General features: G+C 40.3%; 1 protein-coding gene across 1 annotated transcript in view; it reads right to left on the minus strand.

Annotated features, from left to right (window-relative positions):
* FHIT (fragile histidine triad diadenosine triphosphatase) overlaps window positions 1-22,853 on the minus strand; it is an 825,228-nt gene that overhangs the window by 259,801 nt on the left and 542,574 nt on the right. The window contains exon 4 of the mRNA XM_037040812.1: window positions 15,177-15,206. Within this exon, the coding sequence (XP_036896707.1) occupies window positions 15,177-15,206 (30 nt within the window). The remainder of the gene's footprint in view (window positions 1-15,176; window positions 15,207-22,853) is intronic.

The raw sequence follows: 22,853 nt of genomic DNA on the forward strand, positions 1-22,853 counted from the left end.
AATTAGCTGCAAGATAAGATTTAATATTAAACAGATGGGGAAGAATAGATTAACAGGGCCCATTTTGCACAGCACCACTATCATCAAGGGGAAAGGACTTGAACAGACACTTCTTCAAGGAGGACAGAGGATCCAGAGACACATGAAGAGATGCTCAATATTGCTAGCTATCAGAGAGATGCAAATTAAAACCACAATGAGATACCACTTTACCCTGGTGAGAATGGCTATCATAAACAAAGCAATAAACAACAAATGTTGGAAAACAGTATGGAATTTTCTCAGAAAACTAAAATTGGACTTGCCTTTTGACCCAGCAATTCCACTGCTAGGATTGTATCCTAAGAACCCTAAAACACCAATCCAAAAGAACATATGCACCCCAATGTTCATAGCAGCACAATTTACAATAGCCAAGAGTTGGAAGCAACCTAGGTGCCCATCAGTAAATGAATGGATCAAAAACGATGGTACATATACACAATGGAATTTTATGCTGCAGAAAGAAAGAAGGAACTCCTACCTTTTGCAACATCATGGATGGAACTGGAGAGCATTATGCTGAGTGAAATAAGTCAGGTGTTGAAGGGCAAATACCATATGATCTCACCTTTAACAGGAAGCTAAACAACAAAACAATGAAGCAAGCAAAATATAACTAAAGACACTGAAATAGAGAACAGGCTGACAGTGACCAGAGGGGAGAGGGGAGGGAATTTTATTATTTTCTTCTGTCCTTCTCCTTTCTTTTATCAAGGGGGAGGGGTGGGATAGGATGAGAGTAATAGACAGAAAACTGTACTTGAAAAATAATTAAATTAAAAAAATTGGAAAAAAACCCCAAAGTTAATGGAATTACCTTGTGGTAGTGCATCAAAGGGAGGCTGTTGGAAGTAAAGTTCTTCTCTAGCTACTGATTAACTCTAAGATACTTATTGGCATATGATGATAAGTACTGCAGATAACAGAAGCACTTGAGAAATGGTTTACTCAAACTGCCACTCAAGCATATTAAGAACCAGCAATAACTGAATGTTTCAGAATAGATGATCTATTTGGGGATGTTTTCCATTGGAAGTAGCATAAATTCAACTCTACCTGGCTTAAATAATAGAAGACATTATAGGGTCTCCTAACCAAACAGTCCAGAGGTTGTGCAGGCTTCAAGGGCTGGTTAATTCAGCAAGCCAATCATGTCACCAAGGATCCAGCTTCTCTCTAATCACTGCCTTTCCAGCTCCATCCTCTGTATTATTCTAAGGGTGATTGCTCTAGGGATCATTAGATGGCTGCCAGGGGCAGTACTAGAGAAGAAAGTACCCTATCCCATCACCGATGGATACAAGTCCTCCACAATGCTGGGGATAAGCCAAGGGAGTCCTACACTCCAAGTGGCTTTGGTCAAAATTAATTAAAATCATGACTATGGCAGAGAACATTGGTTTAGACCAGGGCTATATAAACTCTAGTCCCTGGGCCAAATCCAGCTCACTACTTTATAAATAAAGTTTTATTGGAGTACAGTCACACCCATTGGTGCAAACTCATTTACATGTATTCTATGGGTGCTTTTCTGCTCTAATAGGCAGTTGTATAATTGCAACAGAGACAAACTGTCCCTCAAAGCCTAAAATGTTTCCTATCTAGCTTTCTATGAAAAGTTTGCCAATCACTGGATTAAACCAAACAAGGTTCACACCTGGAGCTAGAGATGGATTCATCTATAACCTAACCTCTTGGCTGCCAAATAATGAAGGAGTTAAAGGAATGCTGGGGAGACAACCACAGTGGCCATAATAGATATGAGATAAAACTATTCGAGTTCTAGAAAGTGGGCTAAGAAACTTAAAAAAGACAAATCAATGAAAGTAGTCCATTATATTAGGCACATATGAAATATCCTCTGCTTGTAGAATACATTTCAAACACCAAATACATACAATTAAAACTCCTCACAGGGGTATACAAGACCCAGTATAATGGTTCTGCTGTCCACCTCTCCTGACTTATTGCCCATCACCTCTCTCACCCAAACTTCCTGCCACCTGACCCTTATAACCTAGAATGTGCCAAACTCCCCTGCACTGCTACTTCCTCCGCCCAGAGCACACTGCTCTTTCTACCCCAGCTCTTCACGTGGCTGAATTCTATCATTCCTCGAGTCTCATTCCTCTCCAGTGAGCCTTTCCTGATCACCCCCTCTAGAGCAACTATACCACCCCTATTCTACCCCTCACCCCCTCTCATCCCCTTCCACAGCCCCCCTCATGCCACTCAAAGCCTGTAATTATTTTATTTGTTCATGTGGGAGTAAAGGAAGCTGAAAAACAAGCTGAGATTGCCTGCCTCCCCTTTCACTGCACCCTAGTGTCCAGCAGCATCGGAGGCAACAAACACTAGCATAGGAATTAATATGAACTACACAACTTGTAAACCTCCGCAGTCTTCTCTATTATAGCATTCGTTTCAAAGACTTTCCTTAAAGACAGGGACTGCATCTCATTCTCCTTGCTCTGACAGGACCTGTGACAATACCTGGTACACAATAGGCACTGGAATAACAAATTAAAGACTGAATACTGGAAAATAAAACACGAGTAGGAAGGATGCTCATTTCCTGGGAGGCAGGAACAGGACCTGTTTGACAGTGAGGAAACTGTCATCGTCAACCACAGATGAGAGCTGCTCAGAAACAGAAGCAGCTAAGGTATCTCCTGGGTCTCCAGGTATAGAGACAGATGAAAGGCCAATCTGAAGGCTACAGAGGGAGATCATCTGCACACTGGGTGATGATACTACATGACTTCCAAGGTCACTTGCCCTTCCGGGACTCTCTAAGTCATCTCAGGCTCTGAGTTTCTTCCTCAAGAATGAGTTTCATCTCTGGTCATCTGATGGTAGAGCTGAGCTTGGAATCACATTTATTTCTTCCCTGGCTCAGGAGTTTCATCAAAATTATACTGCTCAAAACTGATGACATCTGGGAATATATACCATTTATATCCAACAGGTGAATTGAAACACAAATAAAAGGCCCTGTTGGGCTGCTCCTCAGGGCACCAATACAGAAAGTATGATAAGAATTTTTTTCTAGGGAACAGGTAGTGATATTTGGATGTGAACTGTAGGATAAATGAATTTTGCCCCAAAGTATGTTCAGTGAGTTCACTTTGTTCACTCAACATTGTTTATTCTTCTAAACCACTTTAGGCAAGGTCAACATCCTAAACAACTTCATGTTTATTTTTCATGTAAGATCAGGAAAGCCTATTTAAAAGAACAAACTACCAGGAAAAGAAATGGTTTTCATTACCAGAATGCAATATTATTATCTGTATGTTGAATGAGTCCCAAATGATTTTGAACCATCATTTTGTCCCTTTCCACTGAGAGTTGGAATTAATCCCATTTAGAATGCTTCCAGCCAGGGACGCTTTTATTTCTTTGATAGTGGTGGATGAGACGCTTCTCCAGAGAGGGGATCTGCTACAAGACTACAGGTGTAGAATTAATGCCTCATGACATGTGAAGTTAAAATTTTAAAGTTGCCCTTTCCCAGCACTAACATAATTCAAAGAGAAGGCGGGGAAGAATTTCAAATTTCTCACTGTTTGGCCTGAGGGCCATTACAGATTCTCACCAACCCAATATTTTTCACTCAAATGTCTGTCATTAGGAAGGTCATTATTCTAATTCTTTCATGTCTGTGGCTCTGCAGGTTGCCATATCTATTCTTCATTAAGCTGGTTTCCATCTGACCCAGGCTCAGTCATCAAGTCCTTACATTTCTAGCTGCTCTTTGGGGCTTGAGAATTACTTTATTAATGGCTTTGGCAAAAGGAACAAAGAAGAGCCCCTGAAAGGGACTGAATAATTCAAGATGAACATGGGAGTAAAAATCAAGTACAGGTCAGCCAGATCAAGAATCAGAATGCATTTATATAAACAACAGGCCATAAAGCTGGAAAACCATTAGAATCAACTATGGACTTTTCAAAAATCAGTTTCATGGGCCCCCCTGTCAACCATCTGAAGATAGGATATTTGAGAACTTGTTATATACTAAAGATATAAGGCAAAAGGAAGGAATGACAATAGTCATTCTTAATAAAAAATTCTTCCAATGAGGCCCTTCTGGAATAAATATTATAGAGATTGCTACATATTTTTTTTTTAGTTATAAAGATTTTTTTTGTTTATTTTTTGTTTCTTTAAGTATTCTTATTGATTATGCTATTAAAGTTTTCCCAATTTTCTCCTTTTATCCTCACTCTACCCTGCCCCCCCAGCTCTCCAGCATCCCCCCACCTTACTTCATGCCCATGGGTTGTACATATAGTTCTCTGAGTCCTCTGTTTCCTGTACCATTTTTATCTTTCCTCATCTATTTTATGCCTACTAATTATGCTTCTTCCCTGTAGCTTTACTCCCCATTCCTCCCTTCCCCCTCCCCACTGAACTCCCTCTGTGTGATGTCCATTTCTCTGATTCTGTTCCTGTTGTGGTTGTTTGCTTAGTTCTTGTTTTCATTATTTTTCTTTTCTTTTAGGTTCATTTGTTGATAGTTGTGAGTTTGTTGTCATTTTATTGCTTATATTTTTTATCTTTTTTTTCTTAGATAAGTCCCTTTAACATTTTATGTAATAAGGGCTTGGTGATGATGAACTTCTTTAACTTGACCTTATTCAGGAAGCACTTTATCTGCCCTCCCATTCTAAATGAAAGCTTTGCTGGATAGAGGAATCTTGGACGTAGGTCCTTGCCTTTCATGACTTCAAATACTTCTGTCCAGCCCCTTCTTGCCTGTAAAGTTTCTCTTGAGAAATCAGCTGACTATCTGATGGGAACTCCTTTGTAGGTAACTGTCTCCTTATCTCTTGGTGCTTTTAGGATTTTCTCTTCATCTTTAATCTTAGGTAACTCAATGATGATGTGCCTCGGTGTGTTCCTCTTCGGGTCCAACTTCTTTGGGACTCTCTGAGCTTCCTGGACTTCCTAGAAGTCTATTTCCTTTGCCAGATTGGGGAAGTTTTCCTTCATTATTTGTTCATATAAGTTTTGAATTTATGTTAGCAATCTAAAGGTTAGCAATCTATAGGTTAGCAATCTTCTCATCACTTAGTTCTCTTTCTGAGGTTTTGCTGTGTTCTTTTATTTGGGCCATATTTCTTTGTCTTGGCACAGCTGATAGGTTGTAAAGGGGCAGGGCCTTAGGTATTCATCCAGGCAGGGCGACCCTCTTTGCATTACTGCTTGTGTGGGAGAAGCCAGAGAGGGAACAATGCATCTTGCCTGCTCGTTTCTAGCACACTTTCCAACAGACTCTAGTGTCAGACTGGAAGTATCTCTCACCAGGGCAACCACAGCCTTAGCCCACAGTCAGCTCTGAGTCTCAGTTTTCCCCTTAAGTCAGCCCCTCCCATGCAGCTCTGCCCAGCTTGGCAGTCAGCCCTGCCCCACAGCCACCTTGCCCTGGTTTTTCTGAGTCAGCCTGTGCATTCCACCTCACCAGTCTGGTTGTTCTGGTTGGTTTTTTATTTAATTCCTTGGTTGTCAGAGTTGTGTGCAGTTTAATTTTCTGGTGATTTTGGTTGCTTATTGATTCTAGATTGGTTGTTATCCTGCTTTTGGTTGTGTGAGGAAGCAAAGGGTTTCTACCTACGCCTCCATCTTGGCCAGGAAAGAGATAGCTACATATTTTCAAATACATTTATAATATCAAGATAGTAAATATATAAATAAAATAATGATACCCATTAATTCTGAAAATAAAACATTATCTATGGTGTTGAAGGCCCCTGGGTACCATTACCTCCAATGGTGTGCTCCTTCTTACCACCTCCCTCGGAGTACCCTGGCTCTATTTGTGTCCGTGTCTCTAAGTGATGTACGGATTTGCTCTTTTAAAATTTATATATATAGCCTCTGAGTAACCACATTTTGTATTGTATTATTTCTGCTGCTGATAACTCCCCCAGCAACGTTTGTAATATCATCATCTGGGCTTGTTTCAGCTGAAATGTCCAACGTGCACCCAAGCGCACATTACTTTACAGCGGTTAAACCCCGATTCTGCATTTAAGGCGTGTGGTGTGGTTTAGAACAGATGGCACATCTATGGAGCCCAAATTGAGCTTTCATATTTAGTCAAAAGTATAGTCTTTGTCCCGTGGTTAATTGGTCTGAGTTCATTTTACCTATTCTTTCCTTTTTTTCTCTTTTACAAAACTGACATTTTAGAGGAGCCGATTATTTAGATGTCACAGATTTAAAGCTTTGAACCTACAATGAGCTAGATCCATGGAATTAGAGAATTTTACTAATTATTGCCCAAGCCAAAACATACAGAGCAAAATCATTGGGTTTTTTTTTTGCTTACCGAGTACCTAGTGTCCCGTAGCGAAACGACACCAGTGAATAACTGCCCGTACCGCATCAATACAATTAAGAAGGTGATTCTGAATAATACTACCTTACATTTATGTAGCTTTTTAGGGTCTCTAAAACACTGTGCCTTTCACGGGACATTTGACTTGATAGCGCTTAAATAGAGCCCCTGAGCCCCGAGCAGCGCATGGGAAAGGCCACCTGCCGAGACCTGGGAAGCACTAAGGTTAACGATGCATTTGCAGTTCGGGCCACGTTTTTTGTGCTACACATCTCAGAATTAAGTTAACAGCCAAATATCCACTTTGCCCCATCAGAGCCTCTAATTACTAAAGGAATTTGTTTGGTAGCAGTAATAAAAAAAAAACTAAACATCCAAAACATAATTCTGTTATAAATTGACATACGGCAATAAAGCAACATTTAACTTAGTTAACCTTCACCTGAAGAACAAATTAAACAAGGACAGTCCTCTGGGTATTTTTTATTATTCCGAGAAGGACCAAACAGCGCAGATGAATTAGTGTTCAGAGTGATAACATATTTACCAAAGCTCTCCTGCGGATATTTGACTGTGCTTGCTGGGTGCAAGGTGTTTGTAGCAACTGCTGGCTATGTGATATCCCAGAGATCTGGGCTTTTGGACAGGCCTGGGTTTGAATCCCCTCCCTCCGGTCAACCGTGTGTGTTCTTTCCTGAGTCATTTTACCTCTATAAAGATTAGTTTCCTCTGGTGTAAACTATTAATGCCCACTCTTGAGGGCTGTGAGGATTAAGTGAAAGTTCTAAAACTAATAGCAAGCACTTTTTTTGAGATGTCCTTACATACCAAGGAATATTTTAAAGGCATTTATTTGCATTCACCAATTCATTTGGTCTTCACAACACCCGTAGGAGGTTGTGGGCCATCAAGACCCCTGGATTTATAAATCTATAAATGGATGCTGGAACTAGGAAAGGTTGACTCTTGCTGGGTCATATGAATTGTAGACCATGTCTCTGGGATCAGGGTCACAACTGAAACCAGCCCCTCTGCCACCAGGGCCCTCCCTCTTCATGAATATGTTTTAAGCCTGATGATATTTCTCCACCCTCATTCCATCTTCAACATCCCCCATGTCACCCACCTAAGATGCCTGTGAGTTTGAAACAGGAGAATACCCAGAGGCTTGGTTAATTTGTCTTTCATGGCTTTGACCCAGATGGCATCATGCAAATCAAAATTAAGCAGTTAGAAATGGAAAAATGCAATGATTTCATACCTACTTAGAAGAGGACTTGAGGGTTTGGTAGGGGAAAGAAAGTTTCACATAGGAGACAGGAAGGCTCATGATCCCTTCTACCACCTAGAGAGTGAAGGACCAGGGTTTTGACCCCAAATCACCACAGGAAGAGTCAGAGACATAAGCATGTCAGAGGGGAAGGGGGCTTAGAGGCACCAACTCTCACATGTACACTCAGATCCTCAAGCACTGAAATTGTTTTTGATTTACTGAACTCAGGCAAATTGGATTCATTTGACAGCAGAGGTATAAATTGTAACACAATTCCACAAGATAAATGCTATTCCATACTGAAGATGCTAATTCTTCCAGCAGTAAATACATGCATTAGGTATAAACATAGACAAGGAACTTTTTATCACTGCCTCAATAAAGGATAAAGTTTCCTGGCAAATTACTGCTCTCTTGAAATTTTTCTACATGAAATTAGTAAATAAGTCAAGAAGAATCACTTTCATTCTTAAACTGTCAATTTCTCCTTTATGTGCACACCAAACTTTACTAATTCATTTAGGTTGAAAGCAAGCAGTTATGTAGAGATTCCCCCACATCCTGTCACTTCTTTGGTAAGTGGCTTTGCACTGGAGAGAAGTGTGTGTGAAAACCACTTACAGTGTCTCTTAAAATTCAGAGTCCTGGCTTCCACACCAGACCTACTGAATAAGCATAGGAAGCAGGCAGGTTCCTGTTCTGTGAAAACAGACTTTGGGTAATTGTGAAGTACACTGTTGGCTCCGAAACATGTCTTACTCATTACCAGAAGCTAAAAATATCAGGATAGAGATTCCCCCCAGCCAATTACTAAGACAGATTTCTAAATGTTCAAGTGGTCTCTTTTATAACAAGTTCAAACTAGATATTCAAATAGTACAATTCATGTGATCAAGAGAAAAATTTCTCAAGAATTGAAGCTAAAAGGTAATAATTAATAGTGTAGGAGACCATTCTGTGTGGCGTGGGCCCAGCTCCCACTCAGAAATGCACAGGGCCCACACCCACAAATAGGTTCTCCCATGGGGGACTCAAGCTTGCTACATACCTAGGCCACTCTGAATCTTGCTTTTTGCTAAAAACTCCCTCACCCTGATTTGTGGCAAACATTTACTGCAAAATAACTTCCTAAAATCCATGCTAAATCTTCCTAGGACCAGTGTAACTGGTCCAGCCACTTTTGCCCTTTTCATTTGCAAATGTCCTTCTTCTGTGATGTGATCAGCAGCATTGGCTCCTTTTTTTTTTTTTTTTTTGTAAAAGGTAACTTACAGAATAGAGGTCCAAGGGGGGAGGGGTGGCAATATTTGGCCCACGGAGGGATGCCAAAAACTGCTACAGAACAACAGGGGGCCCTCCCAAGGATGGTATACTAATAACTTCTGGGCTCATCTGTCAGCCGCCAATTGGAAAGACATCTCTCAATGCCAGGGATTTGTGAAAAGGAAACGAAATGTTTATTTAATGCTATTCAGGCCTAACGCCTCCATTAAAATATCAAAGTCCTTTAGGATATACACCCACATACACACACACACACACACACACACACACACACACAGTGCTTCCTTCTCCCCCTGCCCTAATTCAGGGTACCATATCTCAGGAAAAGAAGCACATGTCTGTGTTTCCAGGCCGCTGGCACCGTCAGTCAACTGTGTTGCTGTCCAGGCAGGATCTCCAGTTAATCCAAAGTCATGTGGCACCTTCTCATGGTCCACTGGCAAGAGTTCTCCGTATCCATTTTTTCCAGGCAAAATCTCTCCTGCTTCCCATGCCATGCAGCCAAACGGAGCACCACAAAGCTCCATGGGCCTCTTCTACCAAAGCTGCAGGGGTCAGCACTCTGACCAAAAGTGTGTGGCTTTCTTCTTCACCTGGCTGTAGAGGCCCCCATTCTGGCAAAGCCAAGTGGTTTTCCCTTTCACCTGGCTGCAGGGGTCTGCACTCTTCCAAAACCACGTGGCTCTCTCCCTAATGGCTGCCACGTCTGGGTTTAAATCCCTGCACCAATCCTCCTTTGCAGCCCCATTTCCAACTCCTCCCACAGTCAATTACACTTACCAGTATTTCTGTATTATTACAAGTTTAATGGGCTGCCATCATTAGTCTGGGCAGGCATGGCCCCATGGCGTGGAGCCAATCAACTCCAAGCTCTCATACAGGCACTGTAACTCAGAGGATCAGCCCCCAGTTACATCCTGGGTAGAAGCCACTTCTTTCTCCCTGGCTCAGAGCATGGCCACAGCTATTTAACATATCTATGAAACCAGTTAAAGGTTATAGATACGTTAGATGACCATTCCAGAGGTTAGCTGTGAAACTGTTGCTGTGCAGAACAGCTCTCAATGGCCCAGCTCCATTTGTCCCTCCCCTCTGAGGGGGGGAGGACATCCTAATATTTCCTGGACACCCTGAGCTCTGGACCCGATTCCAAATTCTTTTGTGGGGCCCCCCTCCTGCCTGTGCCCTGTTACATAACCACCTAAACCAACCTGGGCATAGTAAATGAGGACCATCATGTAATGTGCAGAGAAACCCAATAAAGTTCAGTCATGGCAAGGGCCGAGGCTTTTGCTCCCCTTGAGAAAAAGGCAATGCGGTCCCTTTTCCTCCACCGGACTTGGTAGTCTGTGTGAATATCTCATTTCATCCATAATGACGTGGACACTGCGGGCCAGTGTGTGCATCAAACAGTGAGAGAATTCAGTGTATAATAATTAAATGAACTCATCAGAGCCACAGACAATCTCAATGCCAGGTAAATTCCCAGAAGCCCAGCCTTAGCCTATTCTACAGATAAGAAAACAGTCTAAGATTGAGATTAAGAAACATGCATAAAGTTCCAGGGCCAATATGTGATAGGCTGGACTATCTGTTCACACTGGTTTCTCCTCCCCATCACTCAATACACTAGGTAGGGTTTCCCCTGCTTAAGAAATGTGGAAATGGAAGTTCCAAGAGGTTAAGAGGCTGGCCCAAAGGCACACAGCTAGTAATTTAGTGGAGCTAATATTGCTATGGGACCTCTGATTGATGTCAAACTGTAGTAACTCCTGGACTTTTTGGAGAGCTAAAATGCCCTCTTTTTTTCAGGAACTAAAAATGAGTCCCAAATCTCCTCGTAGAAAATTTGTTCTAGGACCACAGGAACTCCTCAGTGAATGAAAAAGTTTAGACTGCTGTTGTTGTTGTCTTTAATCACATGTCTTTAAAAGAATCCTTTCTTTGTTCTTCCCTAAGCAATCTGAAAAGTAATTGCTAATGTCTCAACACTTATTAAAAAACACTTACCACTGCACTAACACTATAACATTAAATATCTAAGTAGAGGATTGAAGCACCATAAACACATAAGAGTGTAAGCTAGCATAGTCTATAAATAGCTCTTTTGAGATTCTAGATTATCTTCCTGCCACAGATTTCTCTCTTTAATGTGCCTCAAATACCCTACCACTCAAAGATACAAACACAGTAATTGGTCTAAAAGAGAGCTCACATTAAACTTATTAAGGAGCACCCCTTTTATTATTTTTATTTTACTTTATTGTTATTAATGTATTTTTATCCTCACCCAAGGACATCTTTTCCACTGCGGTTAGAGAGAGAAGAAGGGAGACAGAGACAAACATTGGTGTGAGAGGACTGCCCCGTCCAGGCGCTCCTGCACGTGCCTGGACTGGGAATCGAACTCACAACCTTTGGTTACGGGTTGAGGCTACAACAAACTAAGCCACCAACCAGGGTGCAGCATCCCTTTTAAAAGGCTAAACACTGCCTTAATGATTTCGCTCACTGAAACCACACTTTGGAGCATAATTTTGGTGCTTGAATAGTAGAAATTTTGTTCTTTGTCAGCAATAGCTGAAATACAAAATATTCTTAATGGAAATTCCAGGAAACCCAGACCCCTGAAGGCAAAATGGAATATAAGTACATATCATCTGCTACTTCATGTCAACTGAACTTAGAAACTCAGGAGCAGAGGTGTGTTCTGTCAAGTGAAGTCCCATTGTCATCCCCACTCTCCTTCGCAGTCCACCCAGAAGAGCTGAAGCAGTGACAAAAGGCAAGTCTTCATGAAGCTCACATTACAGAGACAACACAGGTACAGGAACAAAACCAAACAGAAATAAAAGTCAGTGAAGAATGCCTTAAAGGGAACCAAATAAGGCAACAGGGCAGAGAGTAAAGAACTTAGGAGGGCTACTTCAGATGGGGTGGAGTGTTGGGGAAGGCGGATAAACACAGCAATCTACAGCTATACATGTCTGAGGTGATATGTTCACACACATGGTGATATGTGGCTGAGACCAGCAGAAAGAGATTGCTTCTCAGCACTGCAGGACTTCCAAATCATTGCAATGATTACCTAGTGGAGAGCAGTGCTCTACTATTTTTAAACTCAAAAGGAGAATTCATAATCAATCAAGAAATAAGAAGTCACTTTTTTTTCACTTTGATATTTCCCTTTCCTGCCACAGCCTTGTTTCTTCACAAAGCAAAATTTAAAGCCCTTGAAATTAAAAACCCTGAAGTGGCACCATGTTCACGAGGCAAACTCAGTGGTACGTAGTCACTGACAATAACAGCAGTTGCTTTGGGGAAGAGAGCATTACTAGGCTTATTGCTCTTACCACCCTGCATGAGACAACAAAGTTTAGAAACTCAGGCATCATGCAGAACACTAAGAGTCAGACACAGAGGCAAAGATAAAGAGAACAGTCACTGTATTCTCCATGGTGGGTTAGCAGGTGCTGCCTTGAGGTGTGCAATTGTGTGGATTTCAAAATAGAAAGTGCTCAGTCTTGTAGTGTAGTTTCTGAACTGGACAGCTGACAATTGAAGATACTGCTTTGCTTCCTAGAGGGGCTGCCTACTATAAGACTGACTTCATGGGTCAAGTTTATGTGGCCATTACCACCTATATGCTATTACCATAAAATAGCAAGGCCAGCAAATACTTACAATCTGAAAAGAATTATGGGATGTGCTTGTTAACAATGAAGATACTTAAGCCTCACCTACAAAGATTCTAAATCAGTAGATTTAGAATAAGAGTGTCAAACTCATTTTCACCAGGGGCCACATCAGCCTTGCGGTTGCCTTCAAAGGGCTGAATGTAATTTCAATTCCTTAATAGTTAAGGAGTAGTTACATTTATACAGTCCTAAAATTACTTTGGCTCTTTGAAGGCAACCACAAGGCTAATGTGGCCCCCAGTGAGGGTAAGCTTGAAACCCCTGATTTAGAACAAGGGCTGAGAATCAACTTTTCTAAAAAAACTAACACCAAAATCAATTCTCATATAGGTAATATAAGAATTACACTTGGAAAGACATCAATTAGACAACTTTAGATATGTAGACTTGGTCTAAAAGGACAGTTTTCAAAACTTTGTCACCCACTAAGGTTTGTATATTATTATTATTTTTAATGAGTTTATATCCCACAGAGAATTAGAGATGGTCCCACTAATTCATATAGGAGAAATTCTGTGATTAGGTTGGAAACAATTGAAATATCTCAAAGACAATATAATAGTTTTAAAGTAGAACTGTAAAAAATTAAGCTAAATATTAATGATAATAATAACTATATTCCTCATTTCATATATAAATACTATATGCCAAGAATTACTCTATCCTCACTGTTAAAGATAACAAAACCTTAAAAACAACTGGCCAGATATTTGGGACATCAAAGAGTGGTCGCTATGGTAGTTAGAGGGTCTATAGCCAGGGCACTCAGCCCTGCTAGGCTTGGTTCTTATTGGTTTTTTAATATGTGTCTCATTTTATTATTATTAATAGAAATGTTACCCAAATACCATCACCTTTACCATATTGCAATGTGCAATTCATTCGTCTTTAGACTATTCACAAAATTGCACAATCATCACCAACGTTTAATTCCACAGCATCCTTATCACTCCACAAAGAAACCCTGACCCACAGTAGTTACTCCCCTGACCCCTCAGTCTCCGGCCCCCACTAACCACCCAACTGTGTTCTGTCTATATGCAAAGCCTGCTTGTATAGAAATATTTTCATGTCCCCTTCAGAATTCTAAATGAAATCTCAAGATCCTATAAACTATATATTCATATAAATATTAGCTATGTGTGGCATGTGCATATTACCAACCTGTGCATTCCACTTGCTTTGGTCTGTGATACCCCTGTGTTAGCAGCCGTGCCTGTACGGTGTTACTGTCAAGGGCTGAAGAAATTTGATCAGATGGATGTTCTATGATGCATCTAACTAATCTGGTATTACTATTATTTACATTTGAATATTGAGTTTTTAAGAAACTAGTAACCAGGTTTCAACATCTGTGTTTTGCATTTTAAGAAGCAGTTTCAAAAAGAAGCTACTACCATTATACTCTTTTAATATTTGCGTATTTAGAAGCCTGGCGTAGGGGTGGACAGTGGAGTGGGGTAAAGCCATGTGTCCCCTCTGCCCTATTACATCATGGGTCTGTAGCAAACTTTTTTTTTACTTGAAATTTGTTGACACTTTCTATAGGACATTCCCTGCTCAAAAGTACTTCCTAGGTATTCTATCTGACAAGTTCCACTGCAGCTAAGTTAAACTTTAAAGCCATATGTAAACTAAGATCAAAAGAGAACTATGTTAACACTGTTTGATACCAAGCATTACCACATTATCTTCTACACTTACAACCAGGGTCGGAGCCATAAAACTTTACTCCACAAAGTATAACATTAACACCCCAGTCTGACTTGCCTCTGATTTCTAGCACGGAGGCGGGGGGCAGTGGGGGGGCACTTTTCTATGATTTAGGCATGTGACCTAACTGTGTAAGAATTCAGGGGGCTGAAACCCAGCTTTCAGAATCAGACAGGATTTTTGTCTTTTACTTTCCTGGGGAAGCAGGGACTATCCTAATAAATCTCCTTTCCTTTTCTAGCACACTTAAAACCCATCTTTGAGCTCCACTGACTCCATTAGGTTAGAATTTAGTACTAAGTAGAAAGGGAGGAAAAGTAGGTCTGTGGGTGGAGAGGACAGAGAGAAAAGCAGGGCCAAGAGGTAAAGGAGCAATTTGGGACGCCCACGTCTGTGAGCCCTTCACTCCAGAATGAAAAGGCAAAACACTGTGCTGAGAATCCGGAGCCTTGTCAAAGATGCCCAGGCGGGAATAGGAGCCCAAAATCCATGCCCAGCATGTGTGCTCTTTCCTAGATATTGCCTCACATGAAATCTCTGGACTTCAGTTTTTGTTTTAGGACTCCTTGATTTAGATTCTGTTTCAGCATTTGCACAATAATAATTGTATTACAAAAGGTAAAGGTCTTGTAAACTAATGGGAAACATATTGCTTGGTATAGTTTATAATGTCAGGATTTATGTCTCTAACACTGAGGTTCTCTCTGACCTCGAAGATTACATAATGAAACAGCAATGTGCTGCAAATGACTCAGTGTGAGTTTTTATTAGTGCTTATAATTGCCCTTTATTAACTTGTATGCACATAATAAGCACTCACCTTCACAGTCTGTCCAGCTTCAGGGCCATCCTGTAAGGAGGAAGAAAAATACAGGGGTGAGAACAGAGAGCTGGTATCTCCTGCTTATTCAGAAATATTGCCTGTTAATAATTTAGATCCAATTTCATTTTGTGTTAATTTATAGTATTCTCTGCTAACCATTTGCTTCAACTATGACCGATCAGACAGTTCTCCATTTCTGCCGGAGAGTGAGAAGTTGTGTATAAAAATGATATAAATTATCGAGGGAGCCAACCCCTTGCAACTTTACACGCTCTTTGCTCCCAGCTATGGTTTCAACTGCATTAAAGGAAAGCTGAAAATGCTCAGGGAGGTAAAGTATCACATCTCTTGATTATCTTTAAATCAGATGTAGTTTAATTAACATCTGACTACTTTAAATCTCTAGTCAGGAAATCTGCTATACATATAATTCATTAATCAAGATGGGCTGTCTCTTATGGGGTAAACACCCAGGAGCATGCCCTTGCTGGCTGTTTTGACCCTACGGGAGAAAGATGGGCGTGTTCATTGTAGCTGGGCTCTTGCCCCATTCTGGTTCTTCCTCTCAGCTTTCTGAAGTCCAACAAAATTATCTTTTTGAAGATGAGCAACCTCATTGCAGTCACCAAACACAATGCAAAGTCAAAGGGGCTTAGCAGGTTTGAGATAGCAGAACAAGAAATGTCTATACAATCAAAAATCCCATAATTAGGACATTGTAAATTCAGGCAAGTCTTTCTACCTCTATGACGTATACCAAGGGGATGAGAAATCTTGCCCCGGAGCAAGGAGAAGAGAGGGGGCAGGGGGCAGGGGGCAGTGGGCAGGGAAGGAATAAGAACTCTATAACCAGTGGTTTTCAAACTTGGATGCACAACCCATTAGTAGGTAAGGAAGTCAGCTTAATGGCTTGTGAAAAATACTAAAACAAAACAAATAAAATAAAAGAACAAAATTATTAGAGTGTATAGAATGGGTAAACATTGTCTTGTGAAATCCTGGTTTCCTATATCTACATATATGTATGTGGGGGTATACACGTTTGTGAAATAAATATATATCTTACTGTGGGTTAAAGTTAAAAGAAATTTGAGCTTTCAAAGATAACAGTTGAATAAATGGAAGCTGAACCCACTTACTTGTGCCCCAGCACAGATTTTCAGCTGATCTTCTTACCAGTGATCTGAACAATCAGATCAAATCTCAGCTGATAGGAAGTTTTGAAGTCAAGGAGTTCAGAATATGCTTTGCACTGTTTTGTAAGAGATTTTATAAGTTGAAGGGGAAATACCTTATAGGAGGCACCTGCAGCAGAGGAGAGACCAGACAGAAAATGCAGCTTAGTAGCTCCCTCTCCTTCCAGAGCAGGCGGTTTCAGTCCCGCACAGAGAATCCCCAACCCTAATCGAGAGAGACTGGGGAGGATACAAGGAGTCAGGGAGACTCAGGCTGCACACACACAGTGAACAGCATGTTCATAGTTACATTCCAGAGAGAGTTCTATCTCCTAAAACTGTCAGAGGCCCTGGCAGGACACAGTCAGCCCTGACCAAGAGAGAATTTTTGCTGCTTGGAGGAGTGGTATGCCTGAAGAACTGGTCAGGAACTTGGTGTTTGTTTTGGTGTGGATGCCACACAGAGAGTTTTTAAAAGGGAATTTTAAGCATGGCTAGGTAGGGTCCCTGCATGCATGTACAACTGCCTGACCAGCAAAGAAATCAGACTGGAAGTGCAGTTTGTTTCCACTGAATCCAGCTGGGCAGGACAACCAGAAAGCTGCACAGCAAAAGGACTTCAGAGCCCCACCAAGTGCAGCTGGTGAGCAGGGGGATACACATAAAATGGAAAGTTAGGGTCTGAATCTCCTGCAAGAGCAGTGGGCTGGAAGTTAGACAGGCAAGAGAGCTGAGTGCCTCAGATTCTTTGCAGCCAGGTAGGACCCCTCACACCATAGAACACAAACCTATGGGAAGAATAAAGTGTGCCCAACCCTCACCATCAGGATTGCAAATTCTGCAGAACAGTAAGACCAAGCTCAAGAACCCCCTACCAGGTGTATATCTGCAGGGAAAAGGAGATTCTGCAATAGAACCCCTTATGAACTTTTATCAGATGCAACAAGCTATGTTGGTTCCTCATTAAAACCAGTAGAGCAGAGATATTAGAAATTGGCACAGCAAGGGGTATTGAGGGCCCCTCACAGCCTCAACTCTTACACAGAGCTACTATCAGCACCAAGCAGAAAAGAGCTTACCCTTTTACACAGATTGATCCTTGACATGAAGCAAACAGCTAACTTATCAGAAACTATACACTATTGTACATAATCTGGGACAGACCAAGACATGTGGCACAGGGGCAGTGGAACACACCCACCATCTTCCCTAAAGACTGAACAGTGACTCCCAGGGGAGAACCAGGGATCTACCTTCCCTATCACACCAGAAGTCCCCTCAAAAGGCAGGTAGAGGTCATACATGTGGTGCTATTGGACATTAGATGAACCATCCCTGGTCCTTATGCTGATAAAAGCCAGCAGGGCAGAAGAACAAGGACCAGCAGAGTCTGAAGGAGACAGCCACAGACTGTGGGTTGCTCGTAGCTTCAAACAGGGTGCCAAAGGCTAGACAGGGGTACCAGCTAACATTACCAAAAATGGATCCACAAGGAGAAGGCAGTAGACAAAATTAAACTCTGTTGAGACAAATTCCACCTCATTCTTTATAATTATCTGCATTATTTGTTCTCCTGCATGGATTTTTAACATTCTTTTTCTTCAACTTTGGTCACATTATTTCACTATTTTTATTGTAGTTTAATTTCAAATCTCATATTTTACTATTTCCTTCTCTTATTCCATTTTGCCTTCTTCCTTCCCTTTCTTACTTTCATTTAAAATTTTATTTTTCCCTTTCTATGCCTTGTTTCTATTTCTCACTCTTACAATTTCTCCTCCCTCCATCCACTCAAAACCATTTTTCTTTCCACTAGTCATCTCACATTATTTTTTCCTCTTCTGTGATATCCTTATTTTCTTCTCATTTTTATTTCTCTTTGCTCAATTGTTGTGGATATTGCAGTGGTGGTCATTTTTTAATTTTTTCCCAATTTTTCACTATTTTTTATCTCAAACCTCACATTATACTGTTCCCTTTTCTTATTCAATTTTGCCTTATTCCCTCTCTTTTTAATTTATATTTAAAATTTTATTTTCTCCCTTCTCTTTGCCTTGTTTCTATTTCCTATTCTTATTATTTCCCCTTTCTCTACACTCTCCAAACACTTTTGTTTTTGTTAGTCATCTCATATTCTTCTTCCTTTCTTATAAAATTATTATTCTATTTCCACTTTTATTAACATTTGCTCATTTGTTGTTGATATTGTGATTGTAGTTGAAGGGTATTTGTGTTGGTGTGGGTTTTTTTTTTTTTTTTTGCTAGGTTGCTTTCTTTTGTTCTGGAAGCACCTGTATAACAGCATACAAGATGCGGTGGGTATTGTAACTCTCAGTTAACAAGCCAGAGGGGAAAACTCACCAACAAACAAGCCAATAACAACCAAAACCTGATTACAACTAGAGAGCTCACATAAGCTGCATAAATGGCACCCCTAGAGCATCCAGCTCAGGAGATCACCACTGGGTGACAACCGAGGAGACTGCACCACTGGGTCCCAGCTGGTCTCCTACCACAGAAGCCCACCCCACAGACAGGGAGTCGAAGCAGATCAATCTAATATGCATAGACAAACAAAAGCAGTCACCTAAAATGGGGAGACAAAGAAACAATTGCCAAATGAAAGGAAAGGAAGAATCCCTAGGAAAAGTGTTAAATAAAATCGAGGCAAGCAATTTGTCAGATGCAGAGTCCAAAGTAATAGTTATAAGGATACTCAAGGTACTCAGTGAGAACAACAAGAAACTATATGATATCTACAGGGAACTTAGTGAGAACTATATCATCATGAAAAAGGACATAAAAACCATGAATAAGAAGCAGGAGGAAATGAAGAACACAGTATCTGAAATAAAGAATACACTAGGGGGAATTAAAATCAAACTAGATGAAGCAGAGGATTGAATCAGTGAGTTGGATGACAAGGTAAAAAAAAAAAAAAAAACCCCAGTCAGAGCAACAAAATTTAAAAAAGACTCAAAAAGGGTGAATTTAGTTTAAGGGAGCTGCAAGGCAACATGAAACACAACAATATTCACATCATAGGATTATCCAGAAGGAGAAGAAAAGGAGCAAGGGATAGAAAACCTGTTTGGAAAAAAATAATGGCAGAAAAACTTTCCTAAATTGGTGAGGGAAAAAGTCATGCAAGTTAAGGAAGCACAAAGGGTCCCAATCAATATGAAACCAAAGGGGCCCACTCCAAAACACATCATAATTAAAATGCCAAAATTCAAAGACAAAAACAGGATCTTAAAAGCAGCAAGGGAGAAACAGGAAGTAATACACAAGAGATCTCCGATAAGACTACCAGCTGATTTTTCAACAGAAACATTATGTGACCAGAGGGAATAGCATGAAATATTCCAAGTAATGAAAAGCAAAGGCCTGCAACCAAGACTACTATACCCAGCAGGACTCTCATTTAAACTGGAAGGCAAAATAAAGTTTCCCAGAACAAAAACAACAACAAAGTACCAGCATTGCAACAAATGCTAAAGGGACTGCTTCAGAAAGATTAAGAAATAGAGAGAAAGAGAGGAAAACATGTACAAAAGAAAAAATGGCAATTAATAAATACTTATCAATAATAACCTAAATGTAAAGGGATTAAGTGCTCCAATCAAAATACATAGGGTAATTGAATGGATAAGAAAACATGACTCATATATATGCTGTCTACAAGAGACCTACCTTAGAACAAAAGATCTACACAGGCAGAAGGTGAAAGAATGGGGGGGGGGGGAGTTCCAAATGGACATGAAAAAAAAACTTGGGGTAGCAATACTTATAACAGACAAAATAGACTTNACTATTGCACATAATCTGGGGCAGACCAAGACATGTGGCACAGGGGCAGTGGAACACACCCACCATCTTCCCTGAAGACTGAACAGTGACTCCCAGGGGAGAACCAGGGATCTACCTTCCCTATCACACCAGAAGTCCCCTCAAAAGGCAGGTAGAGGTCATACATGTGGTGCTATTGGACATTAGATGAACCATCCCTGGCCCTTATGCTGATAAAAGCCAGCAGGGCAGAAGAACAAGGACCAGCAGAATCTGAAGGAGACAGCCACAGACTGTGGATTGCTTGTAGCTTCAAACAGGGTGCCAAAGGCTAGACAGGGGTACCAGCTAACATTACCAAAAATGGATCCAAAAGGAGAAGGCAGTAGACAAAATTAAACTCTGTTGAGACAAATTCCACCTCATTCTTTATAATTATCTGCATTATTTGTTCTCCTGCATGGATTTTTAACATTCTTTTTCTTCAACTTTGGTAACATTATTTCACTATTTTTATTTTAGTTTAATTTCAAATCTCATATTTTACTATTTCCTTCTCTTATTCCATTTTGCCTTCTTCCTTCCCTTTCTTACTTTCATTTAAAATTTTATTTTTTCCCTTTCTATGCCTTGTTTCTATTTCTCACTCTTACAATTTCTCCTCCCTCCATCCACTCAAAACCATTTTTCTTTCCACTAGTCATCTCACATTCTTTTTTCCTCTCCTGTGATATCCTTATTTTCTTCTCATTTTTATTTCTCTTTGCTCAATTCTTGTGGATATTGCAGTGGTGGTCATTTTTAAATTTTTTCCCAATTTTTCACTATTTTTTATCTCAAACCTCACATTATACTGTTCCCTTTTCTTATTCAATTTTGCCTTATTCCCTCTCTTTTTAATTTATATTTAAATTTTTATTTTCTCCCTTTTCTTTGCCTTGTTTCTATTCCCTATTCTTATTATTTCCCCTTTCTCTACACTCTCCAAACACTTTTGTTTTTGTTAGTCATCTCATATTCTTCTTCCTTTCTTATAAAATTATTATTCTATTTCCACTTTTATTAACATTTGCTCATTTGTTGTTGATATTGTGATTGTAGTTGAAGGGTATTTCTGTTGGTGTGGGTTTTTTTTTTTTTTTTTGCTAGGTTGCTTTCTTTTGTTCTGGAAGCACCTGTATAACAGCATACAAGATGCGGTGGGTATTGTAACTCTCAGTTAACAAGCCAGAGGGGAAAACTCACCAACAAACAAGCCAATAACAACCAAAACCTGATTACAACAAGAGAGCCCACATAAGCTGCATAAATGGCACCCCTAGAGCATCCAGCTCAGGAGATCACCACTGGGTGACTACCGAGGAGACTGCACCACTGGGTCCCAGCTGGTCTCCTACCACCGAAGCCCACCCCACAGACAGGGAGTCAAAGCAGATCAATCTAATATGCATAGACAAACAAAAGCAGTCACCTAAAATGGGGAGACAAAGAAACAATTGCCAATTGAAAGGAAAGGAAGAATCCCTAGGAAAAGTGTTAAATAAAATTGAGGCAAGCAATTTGTCAGATGCAGAGTCCAAATAATGGTTATAAGGATACTCAAGGTACTCAGTGAGAACAACAAGAAACTATATGATATCTACAGGGAACTTAGTGAGAACTATATCATCATGAAAAAGGACATAGAAACCATGAATAAGAAGCAGGAGGAAATGAAGAACACAGTATCTGAAATCAAGAATACACTAGGGGGAATTCAAATCAAACTAGATGAAGCAGAGGATTGAATCAGTGAGTTGGATGACAAGGTAAAAAAAAAAAAAACAACCCAGTCAGAGCAACAAAATTTAAAAAAGACTCAAAAAGGGTGAATTTAGTTTAAGGGAGCTGCAAGGCAACATGAAACACAACAATATTCACATCATAGGATTATCCAGAAGGAGAAGAAAAGGAGCAAGGGATAGAAAACCTGTTTGAAAAAAAATAATGGCAGAAAAACTTCCCTAAATTGGTGAGGGAAAAAGTCACGCAAGTTAAGGAAGCACAAAGGGTCCCAATCAATATGAAACCAAAGGGGCCCGCTCCAAAACACATCATAATTAAAATGCCAAAATTCAAAGACAAAAACAGGATCTTAAAAGCAGCAAGGGAGAAACAGGAAGTAATACACAAGGGATCTCCGATAAGACTACCAGCTGATTTTTCAACAGAAACATTACCTGACCAGAGGGAATAGCATGAAATATTCCAAGTAATGAAAAGCAAAGGCCTGCAACCAAGACTACTATACCCAGCAGGACTCTCATTTAAACTGGAAGGCAAAATAAAGTTTCCCAGAACAACAACAACAACAACAAAGTACCAGCATTGCAACAAATGCTAAAGGGACTGCTTCAGAAAGATTAAGAAATAGAGAGAAAGAGAGGAAAACATGTACAAAAGAAAAATGGCAATTAATAAATACTTATCAATAATAACCTAAATGTAAAGGGATTAAGTAGTCCAATCAAAATACATAGGGTAATTGAATGGATAAGAAAACATGACTCATATATATGCTGTCTACAAGAGACGCACCTTAGAACAAAAGATCTACACAGGCAGAAGGTGAAAGAATTGGGGGGGCGGGGCAGAATTCCAAATGGACATGAAAAAAAACATGTGGTAGCAATACTTATAACAGACAAAATAGACTTCCACACAAAGGCTA

The sequence above is a fragment of the Sturnira hondurensis genome, unplaced genomic scaffold, assembly GCF_014824575.4.
Source record: "Sturnira hondurensis isolate 20B ecotype Veracruz unplaced genomic scaffold, ASM1482457v3 Scaffold0002840, whole genome shotgun sequence".
Taxonomy (NCBI): Eukaryota; Metazoa; Chordata; class Mammalia; order Chiroptera; family Phyllostomidae; genus Sturnira; species Sturnira hondurensis.